Raw genomic sequence first — 23,823 nt, 5'->3', positions numbered from 1 at the left:
GTCCAGTCCTGGAGGAGGGTTTATTTTCAACCCTGAATCAAAGACATAAACAATAATACTAAGTAATTGAGACACAAACTACATTTGTTTAAAGTTGCAGTATTTCCCATTCCCTCACACAAGGCTGTTGCCCTGGGCTGGGTCACTTTAGCCGCTATCATTTATAGAGCAGCAACATACTCAAAATGAGAGGTAAAGTGGAGAGGTAAAGGGAACCCTGCTAGCTAGCAATCTATAAGGAGAGTCACAAGGTGGGGAGACGGCCCAGGTCACTGTGTGACATGGTCAGTCAGATTAGGATTATGGGGTGACTCTTTGCTCCCCAAATATTCCTGGGGCTACACTGTGATGATTGGAGGTGTGTATAAATACTGTCACTGGTCTATTCTATACTAAGTCTATACCAACCCCTAATTGCTGAAATTCTCTCTTTCACTTCTATTAATAAGGAATAACAGCGATGCAAACCCAGTAAAACTTTGTATCAGCAAGCCCCACCTCACCACACACAATTACTGTACAGAGTGTGGGTACTGGAGTCACCGCCCACTTCCCTCGTGCAGCTAACAGGAAGTAAAAAAAGTCCCCTTGTGGGTTTGAGTGATATATCTGGAGCTTGCGAAACAGAAGTAACACGTTATAGAAAAGTTATCCGGATAGCTGTGAGTATACATGGGTAAGTGTACGTGCAACTGGGTATGGCATGGCGGCAGGGGCTAAATGGACAGCAGGGGGTTAGTAAAAGAGTTGCTGCTCAATTGGGTTATATGGCAGGAGGGGGTTGCTCTGGGGCAAAAGCTGCTGGGGTTTATCCAGTGCCAGTTATTGTTGCTCAGTGGCAGTGAGACATGGCTGTTAGTCACTTAGACACAGGTTGATTGGTTACAAAGGGGTTTCTGCCAATGCTGTATGGCAGTGCTGTCCAACTTCTGTGGTGCTGAGAGCCGGAATTTCTCTAGCATATATAGTGAAGGGCCGCTAATGGAAGCCAGTATTGACCACTCCACTTTTTTAAACTGCACCCACTTCAAACCACACTCATGTTATCATAAGACCATGCTCACATTAATGGTGGTAGCGCAGCAAAAACCCAAATGGTTGGTGCTCACTGCGGGGACACACAGGCAGGGTAGGGCAGGCAGAGTATGGCACACACAGGCAGCATAGGGAATGCAGAGTATGGCACACACAGGCAGCATGGGGCAGGCAGAGTATTGCACACACAGGCAGCATAGGGCAGGCAGAGTATGGCACACACAGGCAGCATAGGGCAGGCAGAGTATGGCACACACAGGCAGCATAGGGCAGGCAGAGTATGGCACACACAGGCAGCATAGGGCAGGCAGAGTATGGCACACACGGGCAGCATAGGGCAGGCAGAGTATGGCACACACAAGCAGCATAGGGCAGGCAGAGTATGGCACACACAGGAAGGGTTGGGCAGGCAGAGAATGGCACACACAGGCAGCTTAGGGCAGACAGAGTATGGCACACACAGGCAGCATAGGGCAGGCAGAGTATGGCACACACAGGCAGCATAGGGCAGACAGAGTATGGCACACACAGGCAGCATAGGGCAGACAGAGTATGGCACACACAGGCAGCATAGGGCAGGCAGAGTATGGCACACACAGGCAGCATAGGGCAGGCAGAGTATGGCACACACAGGTGGCAGTGAGGCATGGCTGTTAGTCACTTAGACACAGGTTGATTGGGTACAGAGGGGTTTCTGCCAGACAGAGTATGGCACACACAGGCAGCATAGGGCAGGCAGAGTATGGCACACACAGACAGCATAGGGCAGACAGAGTATGGCACACACAGGCAGCATAGGGCAGGCAGAGTATGGCACACACAGACAGCATAGGGCAGACAGAGTATGGCACACACGGGCAGCATAGGGCAGGCAGAGTATGGCACACACAGGCAGCATAGGGCAGGCAGAGTATGGCACACACAGGAAGGGTTGGGCAGGCAGAGTATGGCACACACAGGCAGCTTAGGGCAGACAGAGTATGGCACACACAGGCAGCATAGGGCAGGCAGAGTATGGCACACACAGACAGCATAGGGCAGACAGAGTATGGGACACACAGGCAGCATAGGGCAGACAGAGTATGGCACACACAGGCAGCATAGGGCAGGCAGAGTATGGTACACACGGGCAGCATAGGGCAGGCAGAGTATGGCACACACAGGCAGCATAGGGCAGGCAGAGTATGGCACACACAGGCAGCATAGGGCAGACAGAGTATGGCACACACAGGCAGCATAGGGCAGACAGAGTATGGCACACACAGGCAGCATAGGGCAGGCAGAGTATGGCACACACAGGCAGCATAGGGCAGGCAGAGTATGGCACACACAGGCAGCATGTTTGTGCCATACTCTGCCTGCTCTATGCTGCCTGTGTGTGCCATACTCTACCCTATGCTGCCTGTGTGTGCCATACTCTGCCTGTGTGAAGAAGTGAACAATGTGGGGTGATTACAGCTTGAGGTGTGAACAATGCAGTGTATGAATAATGCAGGTATTAAAAGGTGTGAACAACACAGGGGATTACATGTTTAAAAAAATACAGGGGGATTACAGCCTGAATCTGAGGTGAGAACCATGCAGGGGGCAGTTAATCTCAGTACTGATACCGCCCCCTTTTTCTAACCCAATGACAAACTCTGCAAAGTTTAGGGACCCTGGGATTAATAGTTAAAGAACGGCAGCTGTTTCAATTTAAACCAATAAAAGTCAATAGGTAAATTGTGATTGGTGGTTGGTGGCCCCGCCCATTTTTTTTCTAACCTTGAGTCAAAGTCCCCCAGTGACAAACAGTGGCACCCTGGCATAAATAGTGTGAGAATGGCAGCATTTTAATTTAACAAAAAAAAAATTCAATAGGTGAAATCTGATTGGCTGTTTGTGGCTCCACCCACTTTTTCAAAACTAAACCTACAGTCCCCTAGTGACCAACTGTGAAAAGTTTGGGGACCCTGGTGTTAATACTGTAAGAATGGCAGCAGGTTGGATTTCCCCATTGAAAGTCAATAGGTAAAATCTGATTGGCTGCTTGTGGCTCCGCCCACTTAAAAAAAACCAACTGGAATATGTAATCACCCAGTGACTGACTGTGCATAGTTTGGGCCTTCACTAAGTGGAAGCTATGGTGTAGTGCAACTACAACTTACTGTATCTGTGTGTAGAGCAAAGTAACAAATGGGCACTAGTGATGTAGCGAACATCGCCGAAAATGTTCGCGAACCCGTTCGCGGACTTTCGCCAAAACTCGCGAATATTCGCGAACTTTGTGAACCCCATAGACTTCAATGGGAAGGCGAACTTTAAAACCTAGAAAAGCCATTTCTGGCCAGAAAACTGATTTTAAAGTTGTTTAAAGGGTGCCACGACCTGGACAGTGGCATGCAGGAGGGGGATCAAGGGCAAAAACTTCTCTGAAAAATACTTTGTAAAAAAAACGCCAAAAAAAAAAAACACCAAAAAAAAACGCCAAAAAATAACGCAAGCTATTCCTATGTATATGCATAGGCGATAAAACGAAGCGAAAAAACGCGGCGGAATAACCAAGGCGCCAAAAAAAACGCGGCGCCAAAAAAAAACGCGGCAAACCCAAAGTGGCGAACATCGGCAAAAGTCCGCGAATTTGCGTGAACGCGAACACCCGATGTTCGCGCGAATTAGTTCGCCGGCGAACAGTTCGCTACATCTCTAATGGGCACCAGAAGGATCTGGTTTATTGTCAGAGACAATTAATATGCAGGGTTATAGCAACACTCACACAGAGCAGATATCAGGTAATTGCACAGAAGGTAGAAAAATATGGTGTCCACCCGTATAGCCCACCTCAGCCGAGGGTGGGGAAGGTAAGGACCACCAACCAGCACGGTTTAAAGCCATAGGGGCATGTTAACCTTATGGGTCCCTACATTCACCCGGGGGAAAACCCATTCCGACCCAGCAATGGTTCCAATATACACATTTCAAGCATAATATATAGTGCAAGAATTAGTGCAACAAACAGTACCAAACATCCTCTTCAGGTATCCTCTCCTGAGGCATAGCGGGTATAATGGTTCCTGCAATCATATTACCATTTCTCAACCACTTACAGTACAACCCCTGAGAGTCACCATGACTCACTCAGGCACTCAACTTAAAGAAACCCTTGAAATACCTCCGGGACCTTGTTACCCAGGTATTCAGGCATAAACACATGAGATTTCCTGCCGTCATCCAGGTATCCCAATCATGTGCTTGGCTGTAAAGGAGAAAAAGTCATTGGGTTCATGTAACTGTTGAAAACACACCCCACCAAACATCAACTTTATTAAGTCCCCTCCTGTCCCACCCTAACTCAGTGTTCATGATTAGGGTAATCAGCACACATTCCGTAGGGTTTAAGATAAGGCAATGGGTCCCAACTACATAGGTGGGTTGAGGTAGAAGTTGAAGTTAGAGGCCCAGCAGTCTTTCTGTAACCCAACTATGTACAATCAATGTCAAAATCTCTCAGCAGAGAGGATCAGGTAAAATAACACAACCAGCCCACCATTATGGGCAACAGAAGATGATCATCCCCCTAAGTATCTCTGTCCATGGGAGTCCATAGGGGTGACCAATCCGGGCATAACCTCGCACCTTAGATTTCTCCCACCCTCCCGGCCTTTATCCGCAATCTCTTTGGACGATAAAGCCGGGCCTAAAGAAAGTCACTACAGTTGGGGTGTTCCTCCGCCGCAGTAACACCCGGGGGAAATTGCTTGCTTACCCCCTCCAGTCCGCAGCCATGGTTATCTGGAACTAATCCTTTTGCAGTCCTCAATGGTATCAGCCGCTTACCCACTCCCAATCAGGCAGCGTGTCGTGCTTGCGTCTGGGTCTGAGGTCTGTCACAAAATGGCCAACCATGACGTTTATATCCAGCCAACGCCCCGCAAAGCCTCGTCACCAGGCAGGACTTCCCACGGGAGCTCACAGAAGCGCGCCAAACTCCACAGAGATTAATTGACAGGTTCCACAGTCAATGGGTGCTCTTGGGGGAACCTTCAAGCCCGAACCCATGGCCAAACACGACGTCGATTTTACGATTAGCATCCACAGGCACCTTTTCCTATCGAGTCCGGCAGCCTATCAGCAAAATTTAAAAATACATGTCCAACAGCTCTGCACCCTCAGGATAATGGCTCCGTCCTGTTCACGGATAGCTCCGCCCCACGTTGAGCACCAGAAATTTAACCCTTTCTTGGCTGTAACCAAGCCAACAGCACGGTTTAGAGCATGGGGTACACGCGACTCAATCCTTCAAGATGGGCCTTCGCTAAGTGGAAGTGGCCAAACAGAGCTATGGTGTAGTGCAACTACAACTCACTGTAACTGTGTGCAGTGCAAAATAACAAATGGGCACCAGAAGGTTCTTGCAGTTGAACAATAGAATCAGTTTATTGTCAGAGACAATCAATATGCAGGGTTATAGCAATGTACTCACACCGAGGAGATATCAGGTAATTCTCCTGGTGTCCCCCCGTATAGCCCACCTCAGCCGAGGGTGGGGAAGGTAAGGCCCACCAACCAGCATGGCCTCCCTGTGGAGAGTAACCTGGCCCAGTACCTGTATCCTCAGGGTGTCCCTTAGCAGCCAAGGATCCCTCACAGCCGACTATGGATCAGGGATAGGAACTGACCTGATACCTGCGTCTTAACCATGTCCTGCTCTAAGGCAACAGTGCCTGTAGGGAAGAGTACTTCCAGCTAATCTCTCCTGGTTGGAGCCAGAAACTGCTCTTTCTAACTACCGTATATACTCGAGTATAAGCCGATCCGAGTATAAGCCGAGGTACCTAATTTTACCTAAGAAAACTGGAAAACCTTATTGACTCGAGTATAAGCCTAGGGTGGGAAATGCAGCCGCTACTGCTAAGTTTCAATAATCAAATAAATAATAAAAGGACACTCAGCGTGACCCCCTGTGAAATCTTCATAAATATATCATGTTGGCAGCTGCAGATTACAGAAAGGTGATTAGGGAAAGGTGGATGGAGGACCCTTTGACCCTCCTGCCTTGAAGAGTTACAGCAGTGGGTAAGACAAGATACATAAGCCTAAACCTGGGTGTGGAGGCTGATCTTATGGGGGTAGCCTGATTCCTCTCTTTTTAAAGAGTTAAACTATCACTATGGCTAAATGAGTTATTCATTCATGCTTTTTGTATATGGTGGAAGACAATTCTATCTGACTAAAAGCTAGACAATAGATGTAGAATAAACAATAATTGCCATTCCTAAAACCATTTTCTTCATGTCAGAAAAAAGTAAGTAATGAAAAGCATGCCAATCAGAAGTAAGAGTGCCAGTCACTAGATTTCAGCCAGAATCCATGTAGCAAAAGCTTTATAATGCTAAACATATACAGTATTACTGTTCTCCAGGCAATTTCGAAATGTAAATGGTTCTTAAACCCTTCTCATGAAACTGCAATTATTGCTGGCATTAAATATATATTATTATAGTGCAGTTGCAGTAAAATCCAAGCTGCTGAACTTTCTGTGTAGCCCTGGATGGTTTTCATGCATGGCCTACACAGTATTGAAAACTAACCAAGGGGTTTGAAAAACTATGCAAGAGCAAGTTAAAGTCTTTATTACAGTGGCTTGTGACCTATTATGTTGGGATTCACAAATCAGTTGCCATGCTGCAATGATATATACTTGGTAAACACAAACCAGCCGATCAAAATAAATTGAAGTTACCTTACTCAACGAGCTGGCTGTGCGCACCTCCATGGACGGACACACATACATGCAAGCGTGGGTACAATGATGTATACTTGTAGTGGTAAATACAAACCAGGCGATCATAATAATTTGAAGTTACCTGAAGGAGGTGGCTGTGCGCACGGACACACATACATGTGTGCACCCGTGCATGTGCGCATACCCGCGAACGGCCTTGTGCACGTGAACGTCAGTGCACACGCGCGCATGAACGTCCGAACAAACGTCCGTCCACGGGAAGGGGGGTGCGGGGGTCAGCTCTATGGGATACACTCGTTCCGCACAGCCAGCTCTATGGGATACACTCGTTCCGCACAGCCAGCTCTATGGGATACACTCGTTCCGCACAGCCAGCTCTATGGGATACACTCGTTCCGCACAGCCAGCTCTATGGGATACACTCGTTCCGCACAGCCAGCTCTATGGGATACACTCGTTCCGCACAGCCAGCTCTATCGGATACACTCGTTCCGCACAGCCAGCTCTATGGGATACACTCGTTCCGCACAGCCAGCTCTATGGGATACACTCGTTCCGCACAGCCAGCTCTATGGGATACACTCGTTCCGCACAGCCAGCTTTATGGGATACACTCGTTCCGCACAGCCAGCTCTATGGGATACACTCGTTCCGCACAGCCAGCTCTATGGGATACACTCGAGTATAAGCCGAGGCTTTGTTTTTCAGCACATTTTTGGTGCTGAAAATCTCGGCTTATACTCGAGTATATACGGTAATCTCACAATCTCATTTTCCTAGAAAGTGCTCTTAGAAATTATCCTGACACTTACTATTCCTCATTCACAGGGTCCCTGTCCTCGACTTCACTAGAGCTGGATGCAGCCCCTAGGGTACTCACTTTACTGGGTCCCTGTTGATCCCAGGCTCAGTGAAACATCCACCTGGGTCAGCAGATATAGCCAAAGAGGAAGACCCACCCCATGCTAAGCACTATATCAGAGCGCCATGGGAGTGGTCTCCCTGTTAACCAATAAGACACATATGCAAAACTATAAACTGATACATGAGTCTTTGCCCAGTAACAACAGAACTAAGGAAGTTGTAGGGTTTAAAGCCATAGGGGCATGTTAACCCTATGGGTCCCTACATAGATATTATGGATTATGGATATAATGGATCTTATGGATTCTCTGTGGAGGAATTCAGGAATGGAATTCCCAATGTATTGTAAGGGACAGCAAGGCAGAAGGGTTTAAGTTGGGAAGTGCAGTATTCTAGTCGGGGACAGGGCCCCGTGAATGAGGATAAGAAAGCACAGCAGAGTATTCAATAGCACTCTCTAGGAGAAGTGAGCATAGTCAGCTTTAACTAGAAAGGGCAGCCATTAACCCCACCAAAGGAGACACTAAGGGGCACATTTACTAATCCACGAACGTCCGAAAAGTGTCCGAATGCATTTTTTTTTCATAATGATCGGTATTTTGCAATTTTTTCGTAAATTGACGCAACTTTTTCGTAGCTGTTATGACTTTTTCGCAAATTGTAGAGACTTTTTCATAGTGTTACGACTTGCGCGAATTGTCACAACTTTTTCGCGCTGAGTACGAAAGTTTCGGATTCATTCAAGCTTCAGTATTGTGACTTTCCTTGGGCCGGGTTTTGAACTGCAGAGTGCCATTGAGCCCTATGGGAGACTTTCCTTGGGCCGGGTTGGAGCTGCAGAGTGCCATTGAGCCCTATGGGAGACTTTCCTTGGGCCGGGTTGGAGCTGCAGAGTGCCATTGAGCCCTATGGGAGACTTTCCTTGGGCCGGGTTGGAGCTGCAGAGTGCCATTGAGCCCTATGGGAGACTTTCCTTGGGCCGGGTTGGAGCTGCAGAGTGCCATTGAGCCCTATGGGAGGCTTTCCTTGGGCCAGGTTGGAGCTGCAGAGTGCCATTGAGCCCTATGGGAGGCTTTCCTTGGGCCGGGTTGGAGCTGCAGAGTGCCATTGAGCCCTATGGGAGGCTTTCCTTGGGCCGGGTTGGAGCTGCAGAGTGCCATTGAGCCCTATGGGAGACTTTCCTTGGGCCGGGTTGGAGCTGCAGAGTGCCATTGAGCCCTATGGGAGACTTTCCTTGGGCCGGGTTGGAGCTGCAGAGTGCCATTGAGCCCTATGGGAGACTTTCCTTGGGCCGGGTTGGAGCTGCAGAGTGCCATTGAGCCCTATGGGAGACTTTCCTTGGGCCGGGTTGGAGCTGCAGAGTGCCATTGAGCCCTATGGGAGACTTTCCTTGGGCCGGGTTGGAGCTGCAGAGTGCCATTGAGCCCTATGGGAGACTTTCCTTGGGCCGGGTTGGAGCTGCAGAGTGCCATTGAGCCCTATGGGAGACTTTCCTTGGGCCGGGTTGGAGCTGCAGAGTGCCATTGAGCCCTATGGGAGACTTTCCTTGGGCCGGGTTGGAGCTGCAGAGTGCCATTGAGCCCTATGGGAGGCTTTCCTTGGGCCGGGTTGGAGCTGCAGAGTGCCATTGAGCCCTATGGGAGGCTTTCCTTGGGCCGGGTTGGAGCTGCAGAGTGCCATTGAGCCCTATGGGAGGCTTTCCTTGGGCCGGGTTGGAGCTGCAGAGTGCCATTGAGCCCTATGGGAGGCTTTCCTTGGGCCGGGTTGGAGCTGCAGAGTGCCATTGAGCCCTATGGGAGGCTTTCCTTGGGCCGGGTTGGAGCTGCAGAGTGCCATTGAGCCCTATGGGAGACTTTCCTTGGGCCGGGTTGGAGCTGCAGAGTGCCATTGAGCCCTATGGGAGACTTTCCTTGGGCCGGGTTGGAGCTGCAGAGTGCCATTGAGCCCTATGGGAGACTTTCCTTGGGCCGGGTTGGAGCTGCAGAGTGCCATTGAGCCCTATGGGAGACTTTCCTTGCGCCGGGTTGGAGCTGCAGAGTGCCATTGAGCCCTATGGGAGACTTTCCTTGGGCCAGGTTGGAGCTGCAGAGTGCCATTGAGCCCTACGGAAGACTTTCCTTGGGCCGGTATGGAGCTGCAGAGTGCCATTCAGCCCTATGGGAGACTTTCCTTGGGCCGGGTTGGAGCTGCAGAGTGCCATTGAGCCCTATGGGAGACTTTCCTTGGGCCGGGTTGGAGCTGCAGAGTGCCATTGAGCCCTATGGGAGGCTTTCCTTGGGCCGGGTAGGAGCTGCAGAGTGCCATTGAGCCCTATGGGAGGCTTTCCTTGGGCCGGGTTGGAGCTGCAGAGTGCCATTGAGCCCTATGGGAGACTTTCCTTGGGCCAGGTTGGAGCTGCAGAGTGCCATTGAGCCCTATGGGAGGCTTTCCTTGGGCCGGGTTGGAGCTGCAGAGTGCCATTGAGCCCTATGGGAGACTTTCCTTGGGCTGGGTTGGAGCTGCAGAGTGCCATTGAGCCCTATGGGAGACTTTCCTTGGGCCAGGTTGGAGCTGCAGAGTGCCATTGAGCCCTATGGGAGACTTTCCTTGGGCCGGGTTGGAGCTGCAGAGTGCCATTGAGCCCTATGGGAGGCTTTCCTTGGGCCGGGTTGGAGCTGCAGAGTGCCATTGAGCCCTATGGGAGGCTTTCCTTGGGCCGGGTTGGAGCTGCAGAGTGCCATTGAGCCCTATGGGAGACTTTCCTTGGGCCGGGTTGGAGCTGCAGAGTGCCATTGAGCCCTATGGGAGGCTTTCCTTGGGCCGGGTTGGAGCTGCAGAGTGCCATTGAGCCCTATGGGAGGCTTTCCTTGGGTAGGGTTGGAGCTGCAGAGTGCCATTGAGCCCTATGGGAGACTTTCCTTGGGCCGGGTTGGAGCTGCAGAGTGCCATTGAGCCCTATGGGAGACTTTCCTTGGGCCGGGTTGGAGCTGCAGAGTGCCATTGAGCCCTATGGGAGACTTTCCTTGGGCCGGGTTGGAGCTGCAGAGTGCCATTGAGCCCTATGGGAGACTTTCCTTGGGCCGGGTTGGAGCTGCAGAGTGCCATTGAGCCCTATGGGAGACTTTCCTTGGGCCGGGTTGGAGCTGCAGAGTGCCATTGAGCCCTATGGGAGACTTTCCTTGGGCCGGGTTGGAGCTGCAGAGTGCCATTGAGCCCTATGGGAGACTTTCCTTGGGCCGGGTTGGAGCTGCAGAGTGCCATTGAGCCCTATGGGAGGCTTTCCTTGGGTAGGGTTGGAGCTGCAGAGTGCCATTGAGCCCTATGGGAGGCTTTCCTTGGGCCGGGTTGGAGCTGCAGAGTGCCATTGAGCCCTATGGGAGACTTTCCTTGGGCCGGGTTGGAGCTGCAGAGTGCCATTGAGCCCTATGGGAGACTTTCCTTGGGCCGGGTTGGAGCTGCAGAGTGCCATTGAGCCCTATGGGAGACTTTCCTTGGGCCAGGTTGGAGCTGCAGAGTGCCATTGAGCCCTATGGGAAACTTCCAAAATCATGTCAAGTCGCAAAGGTTTGCCTGCAGTTTACGAGCGCTCAATATGAAAAAGTCGCGACAATATACGAGCAAATCATAACGGCTACGAAAAAGTCGCAACAATTTACGAAAAAGTCGTAATAGCAACGAAAAAATCGCAAAAAATACTAAAAAGTCGCAAAATGTTCGTTTCCAATCTGAATTTTTCCCATTCGGATTCATGGATTAGTAAATCAGTCCCTAAGGGTTTAGTCCAACCCAGGCTCTGTATGCCTTGCTGTAGGGACCACAGTTAAGACAAAGGATTCAGGCAGTACTTACCCCTGAACCACCGTTGGCTGTACGGATCTGTTCCAGTAAAGGGCATCCATCTTGGGACTCCCGGCTAATACTCTGTATATCTCCATTGTGGGCTACACTGTCTCTATTGGTCACAATTGCTACTTACCAACTGTACCAATCTACCTCAATCGCTGTGAGTATTACTGATCCCTGTATTAACAACATCTGTCTTGGACAATAAAGAGTTAACTAGTTCATCTGCAAGAGCTACTGGCGTCCTATTACTATACACTACACAGTACCAGTGGGAGTTGTAGTATAACTACATTGTGCAGGTAACCTTCCACTTAGCGAAAGGCCAACTCCAAGAAAGGGGGTCGCATGTAACACATGCTCTACCATATTCTAGTCTGGATTAACCCCTTCTAAGCCAAACAAGTGTTACATACATGTTAACCATTTATATGTGTTTCTTTCTCTATATATCTATTTTATTTATATTCATTGCTCAGCAAGGATGAGTTCTTGCCTACTGTGCGTTCCTGTGTATGAGTGTAAGGGCTCTGGCACACGGGGGAGATTAGTCGCCTGCGATTAACTCCCTGTTCACGGGCGACTAATCTCCCCGAGTTGCCTACCCCTGCCATCCCACCGGCGAACATGTAAGTCGCCGGTGGGATGGCAGACGCGGCGGGGCGATTTCCGGAAATCGTCGAAAAAGACTTGTGAGTCTTTTTCGGCGATTTGCGCGAAATCGCGCCGCCGCATGTGCCATCCCGCCAGCGACTTACATGTTCGCCGGTGGGATGGCAGGGGTAGGCAACTCGGGGAGATTAGTCGCCCGTGAACAGGGAGTTAATCGCGGGCGACTAATCTCCCCCGTGTGCCAGAGCCCTAATGGGCTGTTCCCCTGTGTATAGGGCAGATGATGTTGGATAAGATCTGACAGTCACATATTAACCAAACTGGCTGCCATCAGCCTTCGTAGGGTTTGTGCTTGTGTGTACATGTTGTCAGAAAGGAAACTGTTCTGATGTAGATATTACTCAGCCTGTATAAGGAATATCCCAGCCCCTGTATTATGCACAGGGTACAGCATGTGAACTCATGGTCTCTATTTTGTCAGTAAATGTTTTGGATGTTACATGGGATATTGGGGAAATTGCTGGGCCACATATACCATCCCACCGGCGATTTACATTTTTGCCGGTGGGATGGCATTTCAGGGAGATTAGTCGCCCGTGACAAGGGAGATTTGTTGCGGGCGACTAGTCTCCCCGTGTGCCAGAGCCCTTAGAACTTTTTATACAGATTAGCTACAAGAGGTGCTATAACCCTGTTAATTTATATATTTCCCAATTGCAGATTAGGCTGTTTGTTGGAGATTATGGGACCTGCTATACCCAAGATTGTGCATTTCTTTGGGCTCTTCATTCTCTGTTCCATGTTTGAAGGATCCCTTTCAGGTAAGTGCTTTTTATTTACAGATTCAGATCTGAATGAAAAAGAGTTCTCATTAGCAACCCATTACTCTTGCACCTTCCCATTTCTATTGCTAGAATGCCATGACTAAAGCTAATTTATGAAATGTTACTTTTAATTGAATGAGTTAAAAAGATATCAACTGAATGTTAGAATAAAGGAGTATAGTGCCTGTTCCGCTAATATCACTCAAGGATCCAGATCAGTTATTGAAAAAAATCTTATACTTCAATCCAAACTCAGTCAGTGACACAGGTAGCAATTATATAGTGAGTGTAACATGTTACAGTATTCAGGCCATTTGTTACTATCAATCTCCCTTGCATGGCAACAACTGTACCCAGTGCAACAGTGTTAGTTCCAGGCACATAAACCGCTATAAAGCCCCAGTTCTATTGGCTACTGGTACTCTGATCATTCCTACCTCCCCCGCTCCGGCTGTATTACAGTTCATTCAGTTTGCTCCGGCTGTATTACAGTTCATTCAGTTTGCTCCGGCTGTATTACAGTTCAGTCAGTTTGCTCCGGCTGTATTACAGTTCATTCAGTTTGCTCCGGCTGTATTACAGTTCATTCAGTTTGCTCCGGCTGTATTACAGTTCATTCAGTTTGCTCCGGCTGTATTACAGTTCATTCAGTTTGCTCCGGCTGTATTACAGTTCATTCAGTTTGCTCCGGCTGTATTACAGTTCATTCAGTTTGCTCCGGCTCTATTACAGTTCATTCAGTTTGCTCCGGCTGTATTACAGTTCATTCAGTTTGCTCCGGCTGTATTACAGTTCATTCAGTTTGCTCCGGCTGTATTACAGTTCATTCAGTTTGCTCCGGCTCTATTACAGTTCATTCAGTTTGCTCCGGCTGTATTACAGTTCATTCAGTTAGCTCCGGCTCTATTACAGTTCATTCAGTTTGCTCCGGCTCTATTACAGTTCATTTAGTTTGCTCCGGCTGTATTACAGTTCAGTCAGTTTGCTCCGGCTCTATTACAGTTCATTCAGTTTGCTCTGGCTCTATTACAGTTCATTCAGTTTGCTCCGGCTCTATTACAGTTCATTCAGTTTGCTCCGGCTGTATTACAGTTCATTCAGTTTGCTCCGGCTCTATTACAGTTCATTCAGTTTGCTACGGCTGTATTACAGTTCATTCAGTTTGCTCCGGCTGTATTACAGTTCATTCAGTTTGCTCCGGCTCTATTACAGTTCATTCAGTTTGCTCCGGCTCTATTACAGTTCATTCAGTTTGCTCCGGCTCTATTACAATTCATTCATGTTGCTCCGGCTGTATTACAGTTCATTCAGTTTGCTCCGGCTGTATTACAGTTCATTCAGTTTGCTCCGGCTCTATTACAGTTCATTCAGTTTGCTCCGGCTCTATTACAGTTCATTCCATTATTATTCTTGGCACCTTTCATAAAGCTTCATGTGCAGAGAGAAATGTGTTTCAGCCGCTAATTTTAGTCTGGAGAAAACTCCTCCTGCCGCCATTTCATCCCTTCATTGATTTGGGTGGGGGGTGGTTAGGCTGCTGGCAGCACAGATGGACTCTCTCTGAGTTGTGGCGCTGCCAGTGTTGCCTGGTGGGTATCACTTGGGGGCAGTCACTTGGCAGCAGCATTGTCTGTCATAGGCACTGGCTTTATTACCCATAAGCACGGGGAGCAGCTGGTGTTGCCTACTGGCCCCTTTGGTACTTTCTCTGTAACCCCCCAATGGTACCAACGCTTCTTCATTTGTGCCTCTGAGCAGAAAGGAAGATGTTGGATAAGATCTGATGTTGGAAAAGATCTGACAGTCACATATTAACCAAACTGGCTGCAATCTGCCTTCGTATTTGGTTCCAAACATGCTGGAGATATTGGCTGCCGATTGTATATAACTATGAGCTGAACTGCTATATGATTCTCTGCATAATCCCACAATCGGGCGAGTGCCAAACTGCAGCAGCAAAGTCTGCGCTACACACTGTAACTGGCCCTGCTCAGCCAGATTGGTCAGTGATGCTGAAAGATTATCTTTGTGCTTGGAGATATGTCTGTGCATCTGAAAATCTTTCAAATAATTATCTTTCAAATAATTTTCAATTATTCTATGCTGTGTTTTTAACAGTCAGATTTAAGGTTTCTTCAACAACATCAGTTGTTGCTACACTTGGGTCAGATGTGCTGTTACCTTGTCATCTGGCTCCTGAGATGAACGCAGAGAAGATGGAAATCCGTTGGCTTAAGCCTATGTACCGGCCCTATGTTCATCTTTATATTAATGGGAAAGACGATTACACAGCCCAGATGCCACAGTTTGCTAACAGAACAGAACTGCTAAAGGAGAACATCACTAGGGGAATTTTCCCTTTAAAGATCCGTAACGTCACAGCTCAGGATTCTGGGGAATATTATTGTTTTGTTGAGTCCAGTGAGCATCATGGGAGAACAACAGTACAGCTACAGGTTACTGGTAAGTGAGCAGGGTTTTACCTGAATTCTTATTGTTACCATGGAAATGCTGCTAAAAGTGTGTTTTGAAATCTATTCCACATGCCTGCACCCCTGCTGAAAGGGGCCCTGAAGAAATATGCCGCCTCAATGTGGAGCTTGAACCAAAAAAGTCTCTAAGTCACTGCTGTACGGAGTTATTGCTGTGTGTAGCCCGGCAGTACAACTGCACCGCTAATTACATTTCTCTGTTTGTAGCTGTGGGAAGTCTCCCTGTAATTACCTCCAACACATATACAAGTAATGACACTGCCTTTTGTGGGTCCTGTGGCTGGCTTCCAGAACCTTCCCTCATATGGACTGATACCCAGGGGATCCGAGTCATCCCATCTATGCAAAATGTGTACAGAAATGAGAAAAGTTTCTATTGCATCTTTAGTATTATCTCTCTACCAGATTCTTCTAATATCACTTGCACTGTCTGCAATTCCATAAATCAGAGGAAACAAAGCTGCAGGCATATCAGAGGTGAGTTACAGTCTTCCTATTAGTTTTCCTATTAGTCTTTATTTGTTAATATTCTGTATCAGTAGTTTGTGCCACATACAGTGTATTGGCTCCATAGAATCCCATAACATGGCTGCCTTTGCTGTCAATCATTCCGGTGAAAATCCCTTATCTAGAGTCTCAGTGGGTGAAGTTACCTGCACTGTCTGAGGGAATTGCCTTGTGTTGTTATTTTGGGTGTTGGGGTGCCAGGTATCTAATAGCTTCACTGGCAGGTACGTCAGTCTGCATTTCTGTGTATCAGTCGCCTGTCCCACGATTCCACCAACGGTTCCAAGTGATTCTGAGCCTTTTGTCACCTTCCTGTGAGTTACAGTTCAGGCAGGTAACAATCACCTGAAATCATGGTGGGTTCCATTGCCGTTGCCTTTTGTAGGAACATTTCATGCTAAACTCTTAAAAGACCGTCAAAGCTTTGTACAGGTATGGGATCCATTATCTGGAAAACCATTATCCAGAAAGCTCAGAATTATGGCAAGGCCATCCCCAATAGACTCCATTTCAATCAAATAATTCAAAATTTTTAAAATTATTATATTTTTCTCTGTACAGGTATCGGACCCCTTATCCAGAAACCCATTATCCAGAAAGTTCCAAATTATGGGAAGCCCATCTCCCATAGACTCCATTGTAGTCAATTAATTCACATTAATAAAACAGTACCTGTACTTGATCCCAACTAAGATATAATTACCCCTTATTGGGGGCAGAACAGCCCTATTGGGTTTATTTAATGGTTAAATGATTCCCTTTTCTCTGTAATAATAAAACAGTACCTGTACTTGATCCCAACTAAGATATAATTACCCCTTATTGGGGGCAGAACAGCCCTATTGGGTTTATTTCATGTTAAAATGATTCCCTTTTCTCTTTAATAATAAAACAGTACCTGTACTTGATCCCAACTAAGATATAATTACCCCTTATTGGGGGCAGAACAGCCCTATTGGGTTTATTTCATGGTTAAATGATTCCCTTTTCTCTGTAATAATAAAACAGTACCTGTACTTGATCCCAACTAAGATATAATTACCCCTTATTGGGGCAGAACAGCCCTATTGGGTTTATTTCATGGTTAAATGATTCCCTTTTCTCTGTAATAATAAAACAGTACCTGTACTTGATCCCAACTAAGATATAATTACCCCTTATTGGGGGCAGAACAGCCCTATTGGGTTTATTTAATGGTTAAATGATTCCCTTTTCTCTGTAATAATAAAACAGTACCTGTACTTGATCTCAACTAAGATATAATTACCCATTATTGGTTAAAAAATAGAACCAAAAAAACTATATATGTTCATCCATAAATAGACCTTGTCTGTTTCATGCAGGGGTAAGTGAGAATGGGGGCAGGTGGGTATTAGAAGCCCAACAGTGGGGCAGGTATAAATGCTTAGACAAAGACAAATTACATGATATTCTATGGTTACATTCTTGGGTCTCAAATTAATTCTATGTATATTTTTCCTATAATAACACGACAACTAGTGATATCCGGGCAAACCCACAGGGATCAGTACAGTCGCTACATTATATTCTGGCCTTGTCTGGCTGCTTTGATTGTTTGTATTGGGTTGTTGTGCCATCAAAGCAAGGAACTCGGTAAGTACCTAAAGAGATTTATTGCCAGATTTATTTAGTAGTTTTTCAGTACTTTTTCTATTAAATCTCCATGATTTTTTGCATTTTGTTTGTTTTCAGACAATAATATGAAGCAATAAATAAATGAGAAATTGTTTTGCCATTGACACTTTTTATATTTCTTAATAATGTGAAGTATTAACTATTATATGTGTATATGAAGTAAAATCTACTTGTTTGTTTGTTTTTCAGGAAATAAAAATGAAGAGATAAGTAAGTGCTAAATGGTGCTTGGCATTATAATGAATTGAATTCTGTAACATTTATTCATAGTATTGTAGCCCTCTTCTGCTACTGCTGAACTTCTAACATGCATTTACCTGCGTGTGACAATACTGTTAACTGACGTGCCTCCACCCAGGGTCAGGACAGGTTGAACTGTAACTCCCCTCCCTGGGAAACTTCCCTGGGTTACTCTGTGCAGTCCTCCAAACATAGGGACTCCCTCCAACTCCAGGGACCTTACCCCCCTTGGGGTAGTTGCTTACCAGGCAGGTGAGGATCCACTCTTTGAGGAATAGACCAGGAGACTGGAAGTGCTGATTAACCAAATAAACTTTTTTTATTGGATCCAGTGTTATGATATGCAGGTTCAGGTACTTTCTCCTTACTTCCTCTAGGAGACCCTCTCTCTTAGAGCTCTCCCCGGTACTTACACCAGAAGTCCCTCTCGCTTAGGCAATCTCCTTTTACGGTCCCTAGCTACCACCTGAGCTGGCCACTTAATGTACCTGAACTACGGCCAGTAATGCCGCGAGGTCATAACCGCAATAATCTCCTCGGATGGGCCTCAGGCTGCCCTTTCTGGATACCATGTCTATCCTTTCACTCCGAGAGTGACTATAACAGATCTATCTAAACTCTATAACTGGAGCCTGTAGCTAGCCTCTTACAGAGGTGGGGTCCCATTTTACTAATCTGAATCACGAATGGGAAAAAATCGTATTGGAAACGAAAATTTCGGGAGATCGCAAATATCACGAAAATGCTTACGAAAAAATCATATTAGTCATGATAATATCGTATTGGCGATCCGAAAATCACAAAATTTTCGTACCGAACAATTGTAAACAGCGGTAAAACCTTTCTGATTTTTTCGTACAAACGTCCAAAAAAGTTGTGCGCCATACGAAGAAGTCGTGCGGACGCCCGAAAAAATCGGCAAAAATATGCTCGGAGCGTTCGTGCTTTTGTAAATGTGCCCCATGGTGTTTGTCATCCCTTTTTATATTACAGCACACTGCCACCTAGTGGTTGCTGCTGAATAACAAAGGAAGCTCTCTTTACACACACACAAACAGCTAGGACCACCCTTAGGTGTGCATATCCCACAAGGCCACCCTCTGGTGCCTGTCTAAAGGGGAACCCAGACTAAGGGGCCCAAATCTTTGGAATCCCTACAGTATATTCTCTTCTCTGTGACTTCTACTGGGCCTTTTTTACTATTTGGACTTCATTTTAATCTGAAAAAGGGGAAAGGTAATACTTAGTTTTGTGTTGGGAACATCAGATTAAGGTGGCTATTCATTGGCTGATGCCCTGAGGATTCCAGCCATTCAGTATGCAGGACAAATAACACACAACAAGCGATATACATGGATGTTATATAGATTGTAAGCTCTACGATATAGATTGTAAGCTCTACGGGGCAGGGACCTCCTTCATCTTGTGTTTCTGACTCTTATTGCAACTGCACCTTGTATTTATCTGTATTTATTGTTATACTGTGTATTTATCTATTATCTTAATAACCCCCCGTTTGTATTAATGAATTCTACTGTACAGCGCTGCGTACATAAGTAGTACTTTATAAATAAACATATACATACATACATACATACATACATGCTACAATGCTCTGTTCTGTTTGGTTTTACTACACTGAACTCTCTAGTTCTAAATTTCAGCAGTCATTATAATAATAAACCAGGCTCACCCAGATCAGATGGGATTTATGCTCAGTGATGTGATTGGTATCAGATGCTTTTTTGAAAACACACACCATACACAGGGCATGGCTGAGAGGCTCATCTATGACACAGTGGGTTTGGCCTTGTCTATGGGAATTTGCTGTCCCACTATGGCCTAAGAGGTATATGGCAGGGTCAGAGCTCTATATGAACTCCCAGGGCAATGGCAAATATTTAAAGGTTAATGCCCCAGACATTGAATGACACAGTAGCACATTATTAATAGATGGACATTATAACATGATATAACATTATAACGTGGCAGTAACACTGAGCAGTTCCTTGTGTAAACAGACTTTATTTTAGCTACTTTAAAGGAAGCCCATCTTCTAAAGTCCTATTCCTTCTGTCTTTCCATCTTTGCCCTATCAGTATTCTCTCACCACTGTGACTTTTCCCCTTCTACCTCTACTGTCTAATTTTCTACTCTTCTATCTTCTATGTTGAATAAAATGTTAAAGGAGAACTAGACCTTAAAAATGAATATAGCCAGAAATCCCATATTTTATATACTGAACTTATTGCACCAGCCTAAAGGTTCAGCATCTCTCTAGTAGTAATGATCCAGGTCTTGCCACAGCGGCTCCCCATGTCGCTTTGTACAGGCCGAGCTGTTTGATTATCATTTCCAGCTTTTCTGGATTGGAAACTTTTTGTGAGTAATTGCTTTGCTCAGGAAAGAGATTGGAGCTTCAGATTCCATTTCCCATCTTCTTCCTGAACAGAGAAACATCAGAACCCTTCTCTGTTTCCCTTTCTGTCTGTAGTTATAAAAACTGACCAACAGGCGGGGCTGTTGTTACAAAATTCATTATAGTGGCAGTTAATGGGGTTGTTCACCTTTGAGTTAACTTTTAGTATGATGTAGAGAGTAATATTCTAGGCAATTGGTCTTAATTTTCTATTATTTGTGGTTTTCATAATATTTCCCTTTTTGTTCAGCAATTCTCCAGTTTAGCAGTTATCTGGTTTCTAGGTTTCAAATTACATTAGCAACCAGGGAGTGGTTTCAGTGAGAGGCCAGTATACGAGTAGGAGCGGACCTGAATAGATAAATAATTAATAAAAAAAGTAACTATAACCATAAAATTGTAGCCTCACAGAGCAACAGTATTTTGGCTGTCGGGGTCAGTGACCCCCATTTTGAAAGTTGGAAAGAGTCAGAGAAAGCAAATGCTTAAATTATGAAAAATAAATAATGGAGACCAGTTAAAAAGTTGCTTAGAATTGGCCTCACTATAACATACTTCATATTAACTCAAAGGTGAACCACCCTTTTAAAAAAAAAACTCTGAAACCGGAAAAAATAATGAATATAAATGGCAAAAGTGCCTGGAATCCCCCCCCCCCGAGCAATCTTACATTATATTTTTTATAGTTTACTTATCCTTTAACTTGGAGGGTAATTGGGTGACTTTCTATATATTTCTATTGGCACAGCAGCAATGCCGGGCCCCGGGCCCCTAAGAATTAGAACAGATATTGGGTTTGTACAGTCTCAGTTGTGTAAATGAATTCACACGTTTATTCCCAGGAGAGAGTGACACTGTGGGTTCTGGGCAGTGGGTTTCTCACCATTTGTATTTCCAACCTCATTCCCTTGAGTCTCTCCGATCCCCAAACATAAATAACATGATCTCCCCCTTCATTTGCAGAACGACTCCGGGCGGCACCGGATAACTGTGAGTAATGGCTCCCCTGTCCTCTTATTTACTGTTACTGCTACAGGAACTTCAGTGCAGCTATGGGATCCGACAGTCTGTGTTTAGCCAGTGGGTTATTTAGCGGGTTATTCAGCGGGTTATTCAGCGGGTTATTCAGTGGGTTATTCAGCGGGTTATTCAGGGGGTTATTCAGGGGGTTATTCAGGGGGTTATTCAGTGGGTTATTCAGCGGGTTATTCAGCGGGTTATTCAGGGGGTTATTCAGCGGGTTATTCAGAAGGTTATTCAGCAGGTTATTCAGCGGGTTATGCAGGGGGTTATTCAGCGGGTTATTCAGAAGGTTATTCAGCAGGTTATTCAGTGGGTTATGCAGGGGGTTATTCAGAAGGTTATTCAGAAGGTTATTCAGCGGGTTATTCAGCGGGTTATTCAGGGGGTTATTCAGGGGGTTATTCAGAAGGTTATTCAGCGGGTTATTCAGCGGGTTATTCAGGGGGTTATTCAGGGGTTTATTCAGAAGGTTATTCAGAAGGTTATTCAGCGGGTTATTCAGCGGGTTATTCAGGGGGTTATTCAGAAGGTTATTCAGAAGGTTATTCAGAAGGTTATTCAGCGGGTTATTCAGCGGGTTATTCAGGGGGTTATTCAGGGGGTTATTCAGAAGGTTATTCAGCGGGTTATTCAGCGGGTTATTCAGGGGGTTATTCAGGGGGTTATTCAGGGGGTTATTCAGAAGGTTATTCAGAAGGTTATTCAGCGGGTTATTCAGGGGGTTATTCAGCGGGTTATTCAGCGGGTTATTCAGCGGGTTATTCAGCGGGTTATTTAGCGGGTTATTCAGCGGGTTATTTAGCGGGTTATTCAGCGGGTTATTCAGCGGGTTATTTAACACTGAGCAATGTTTCCGTTGCAGGCAAACAGAATGTGCGCAAGGAAGGTAAGTGACTTTAATAGAAAGTACAAGGAAATGTAGTTCTGATAATTGAGAAGTAAATTAGTATTAAAGAGACATTTGAGGCAGCAGATTTCTAATCCTTTCCCTCATACAGATCTCTCATCCTGTTTCTGAAATGAATGGGAGGGTTGGAATTAGGAGTTTGAGCCATAATAGTTTTGCAAGAGGATAATATTATACAGAGTATGTGGGTGTGGGAACAGAATCTCCCAGACACTGGGGCTCAGTGCAGCCCCCCAAGCCCTATATATTACTCATGGTTTGCTTTAGAGCTTTATACATTACTGTGTGTGTATAAGCTGAATAACCCTGCCCCTACACTGGGGCTATATCAGATTATTGCACCTCAGCACTGGGAAAGTGCAACAGCACTGCCAGACTCCAGCCTATCCAGTTGGGTTAAACACTTACATATTGGGGTTCTTAAATGGATATGCACATGTAGATTTATTGGCTGATTACACAGAATGTGAAGTAATATATTGCTTAATTACATTTCATTTCCCTCAGCCCCAGTGAATGGAATATGTGCTGCAGGATACACCCCTAATGGCTGTACCCCATCTGATCATGGGACTCATGGCAATGTTCCCTCAGCCCCAGTGAATGGAATATGTGCTGCAGGATACACCCCTAATGGCTGTACCCCATCTGATCATGGGACTCATGGCAATGTTCCCTCAGCCCCAGTGAATGGAATATGTGCTGCAGGATACACCCCTAATGGCTGTACCCCATCTGATCATGGGACTCATGGCAATGTTCCCCCAGCCCCAGTGAATGGAATATGTGCTGCAGGATACACCCCTAATGGCTGTACCCCATCTGATCATGGGACTCATGGCAATGTTCCCCCAGCCCCAGTGAATGGAATATGTGCTGCAGGATACACCCCTAATGGCTGTACCCCATCTGATCATGGGACTCATGGCAATGTTCCCTCAGCCCCAGTGAATGGAATATGTGCTGCAGGATACGTCCCTAATGGCTCTATCTCATGTGATCATGGGACTCAAGGGAAAGGGAAAAATTCTGCAGAGCAAAACCATTGTTTGCTGTTGCATGGGAAATGCATCCGTTTTGAACTTTTCCCCATTGGGTCCACCTAAGATTAAAGGGATTTATGTGTTAGAGGTTGGCACAAAATCTTATTCCCCCTATTTTTTTTTAAATAAAATATGGACCAGCTTTGGATGGGGGGGGCACAGCCTGTGCACACTGAGCCAGAGGGGCGTATCAGACCCCACCATTGCAGCTCTTGCTCTTTAGTGTCAAGGGGAACTATCAGTTACCCCCTGAGGTTCCCAGGACCCCACAGGTTGCAGTGGGCCATTGCCTGGGTAAGCCCATGAATTTACCTTAATCCCTGACCAGTTAAGAGATGGGAAGTTAACCTACTAGAAATGTTTCCAGTGACCCAAACCTGCTTATACCCACAGTAGGGCTCCTAATCAGCTGCCCCTTCTTTTGTTTTGTGTTAAGTAAAAAAAAACAAAAACCTTTCCAAGGGAAACAACCCTTAGGGGGAAAAATGTATAGAATTAATTGTCACCATCCCCACAGTCCTACATGTCACTTCACCTCCTACTGGGCCTGCCCAACCAATATCTGGTTGAAAATCAGTCAGAGCAGGTTTAAAAATTGTCAGGACAAGGACTCCATCAGCTCCTGGATGTGCCCTCCCAGCAACAATGTGCATC

General features: G+C 46.2%; 1 protein-coding gene across 3 annotated transcripts; it reads left to right on the top strand.

The window, feature by feature from the left end:
* The first annotated feature begins 607 nt into the window (after positions 1-607).
* Positions 608-23,527, top strand: LOC100496798 (butyrophilin subfamily 1 member A1). 3 transcript variants are annotated; one of them, XM_002940073.3, is made up of 9 exons: positions 608-676; positions 12,779-12,879; positions 15,001-15,345; positions 15,582-15,851; positions 17,382-17,495; positions 17,727-17,747; positions 21,160-21,186; positions 22,082-22,105; positions 22,634-23,527. In XM_002940073.3, exons 2-9 carry the CDS (start codon positions 12,801-12,803, stop codon positions 23,230-23,232), a joined length of 1,479 nt encoding a protein of 492 aa, XP_002940119.3. In that variant the 5' UTR covers positions 608-676; positions 12,779-12,800; the 3' UTR covers positions 23,233-23,527. The 3 variants fall into 3 exon arrangements, with proteins under 3 accessions (XP_002940119.3, XP_017952461.1, XP_004918991.3); XM_018096972.2 differs by lacking the exons at positions 608-676; positions 12,779-12,879 and having other exon boundaries at positions 14,243-15,345; positions 22,895-23,527; XM_004918934.3 differs by lacking the exons at positions 608-676; positions 12,779-12,879 and having other exon boundaries at positions 14,260-15,345.
* The last annotated feature ends 296 nt before the right edge of the window (positions 23,528-23,823 follow it).

This window comes from Xenopus tropicalis, chromosome 8, assembly GCF_000004195.4.
Source record: "Xenopus tropicalis strain Nigerian chromosome 8, UCB_Xtro_10.0, whole genome shotgun sequence".
NCBI classification, from domain to species: Eukaryota; Metazoa; Chordata; class Amphibia; order Anura; family Pipidae; genus Xenopus; species Xenopus tropicalis.
This window is presented reverse-complemented; position numbering and strand designations above follow the sequence as displayed.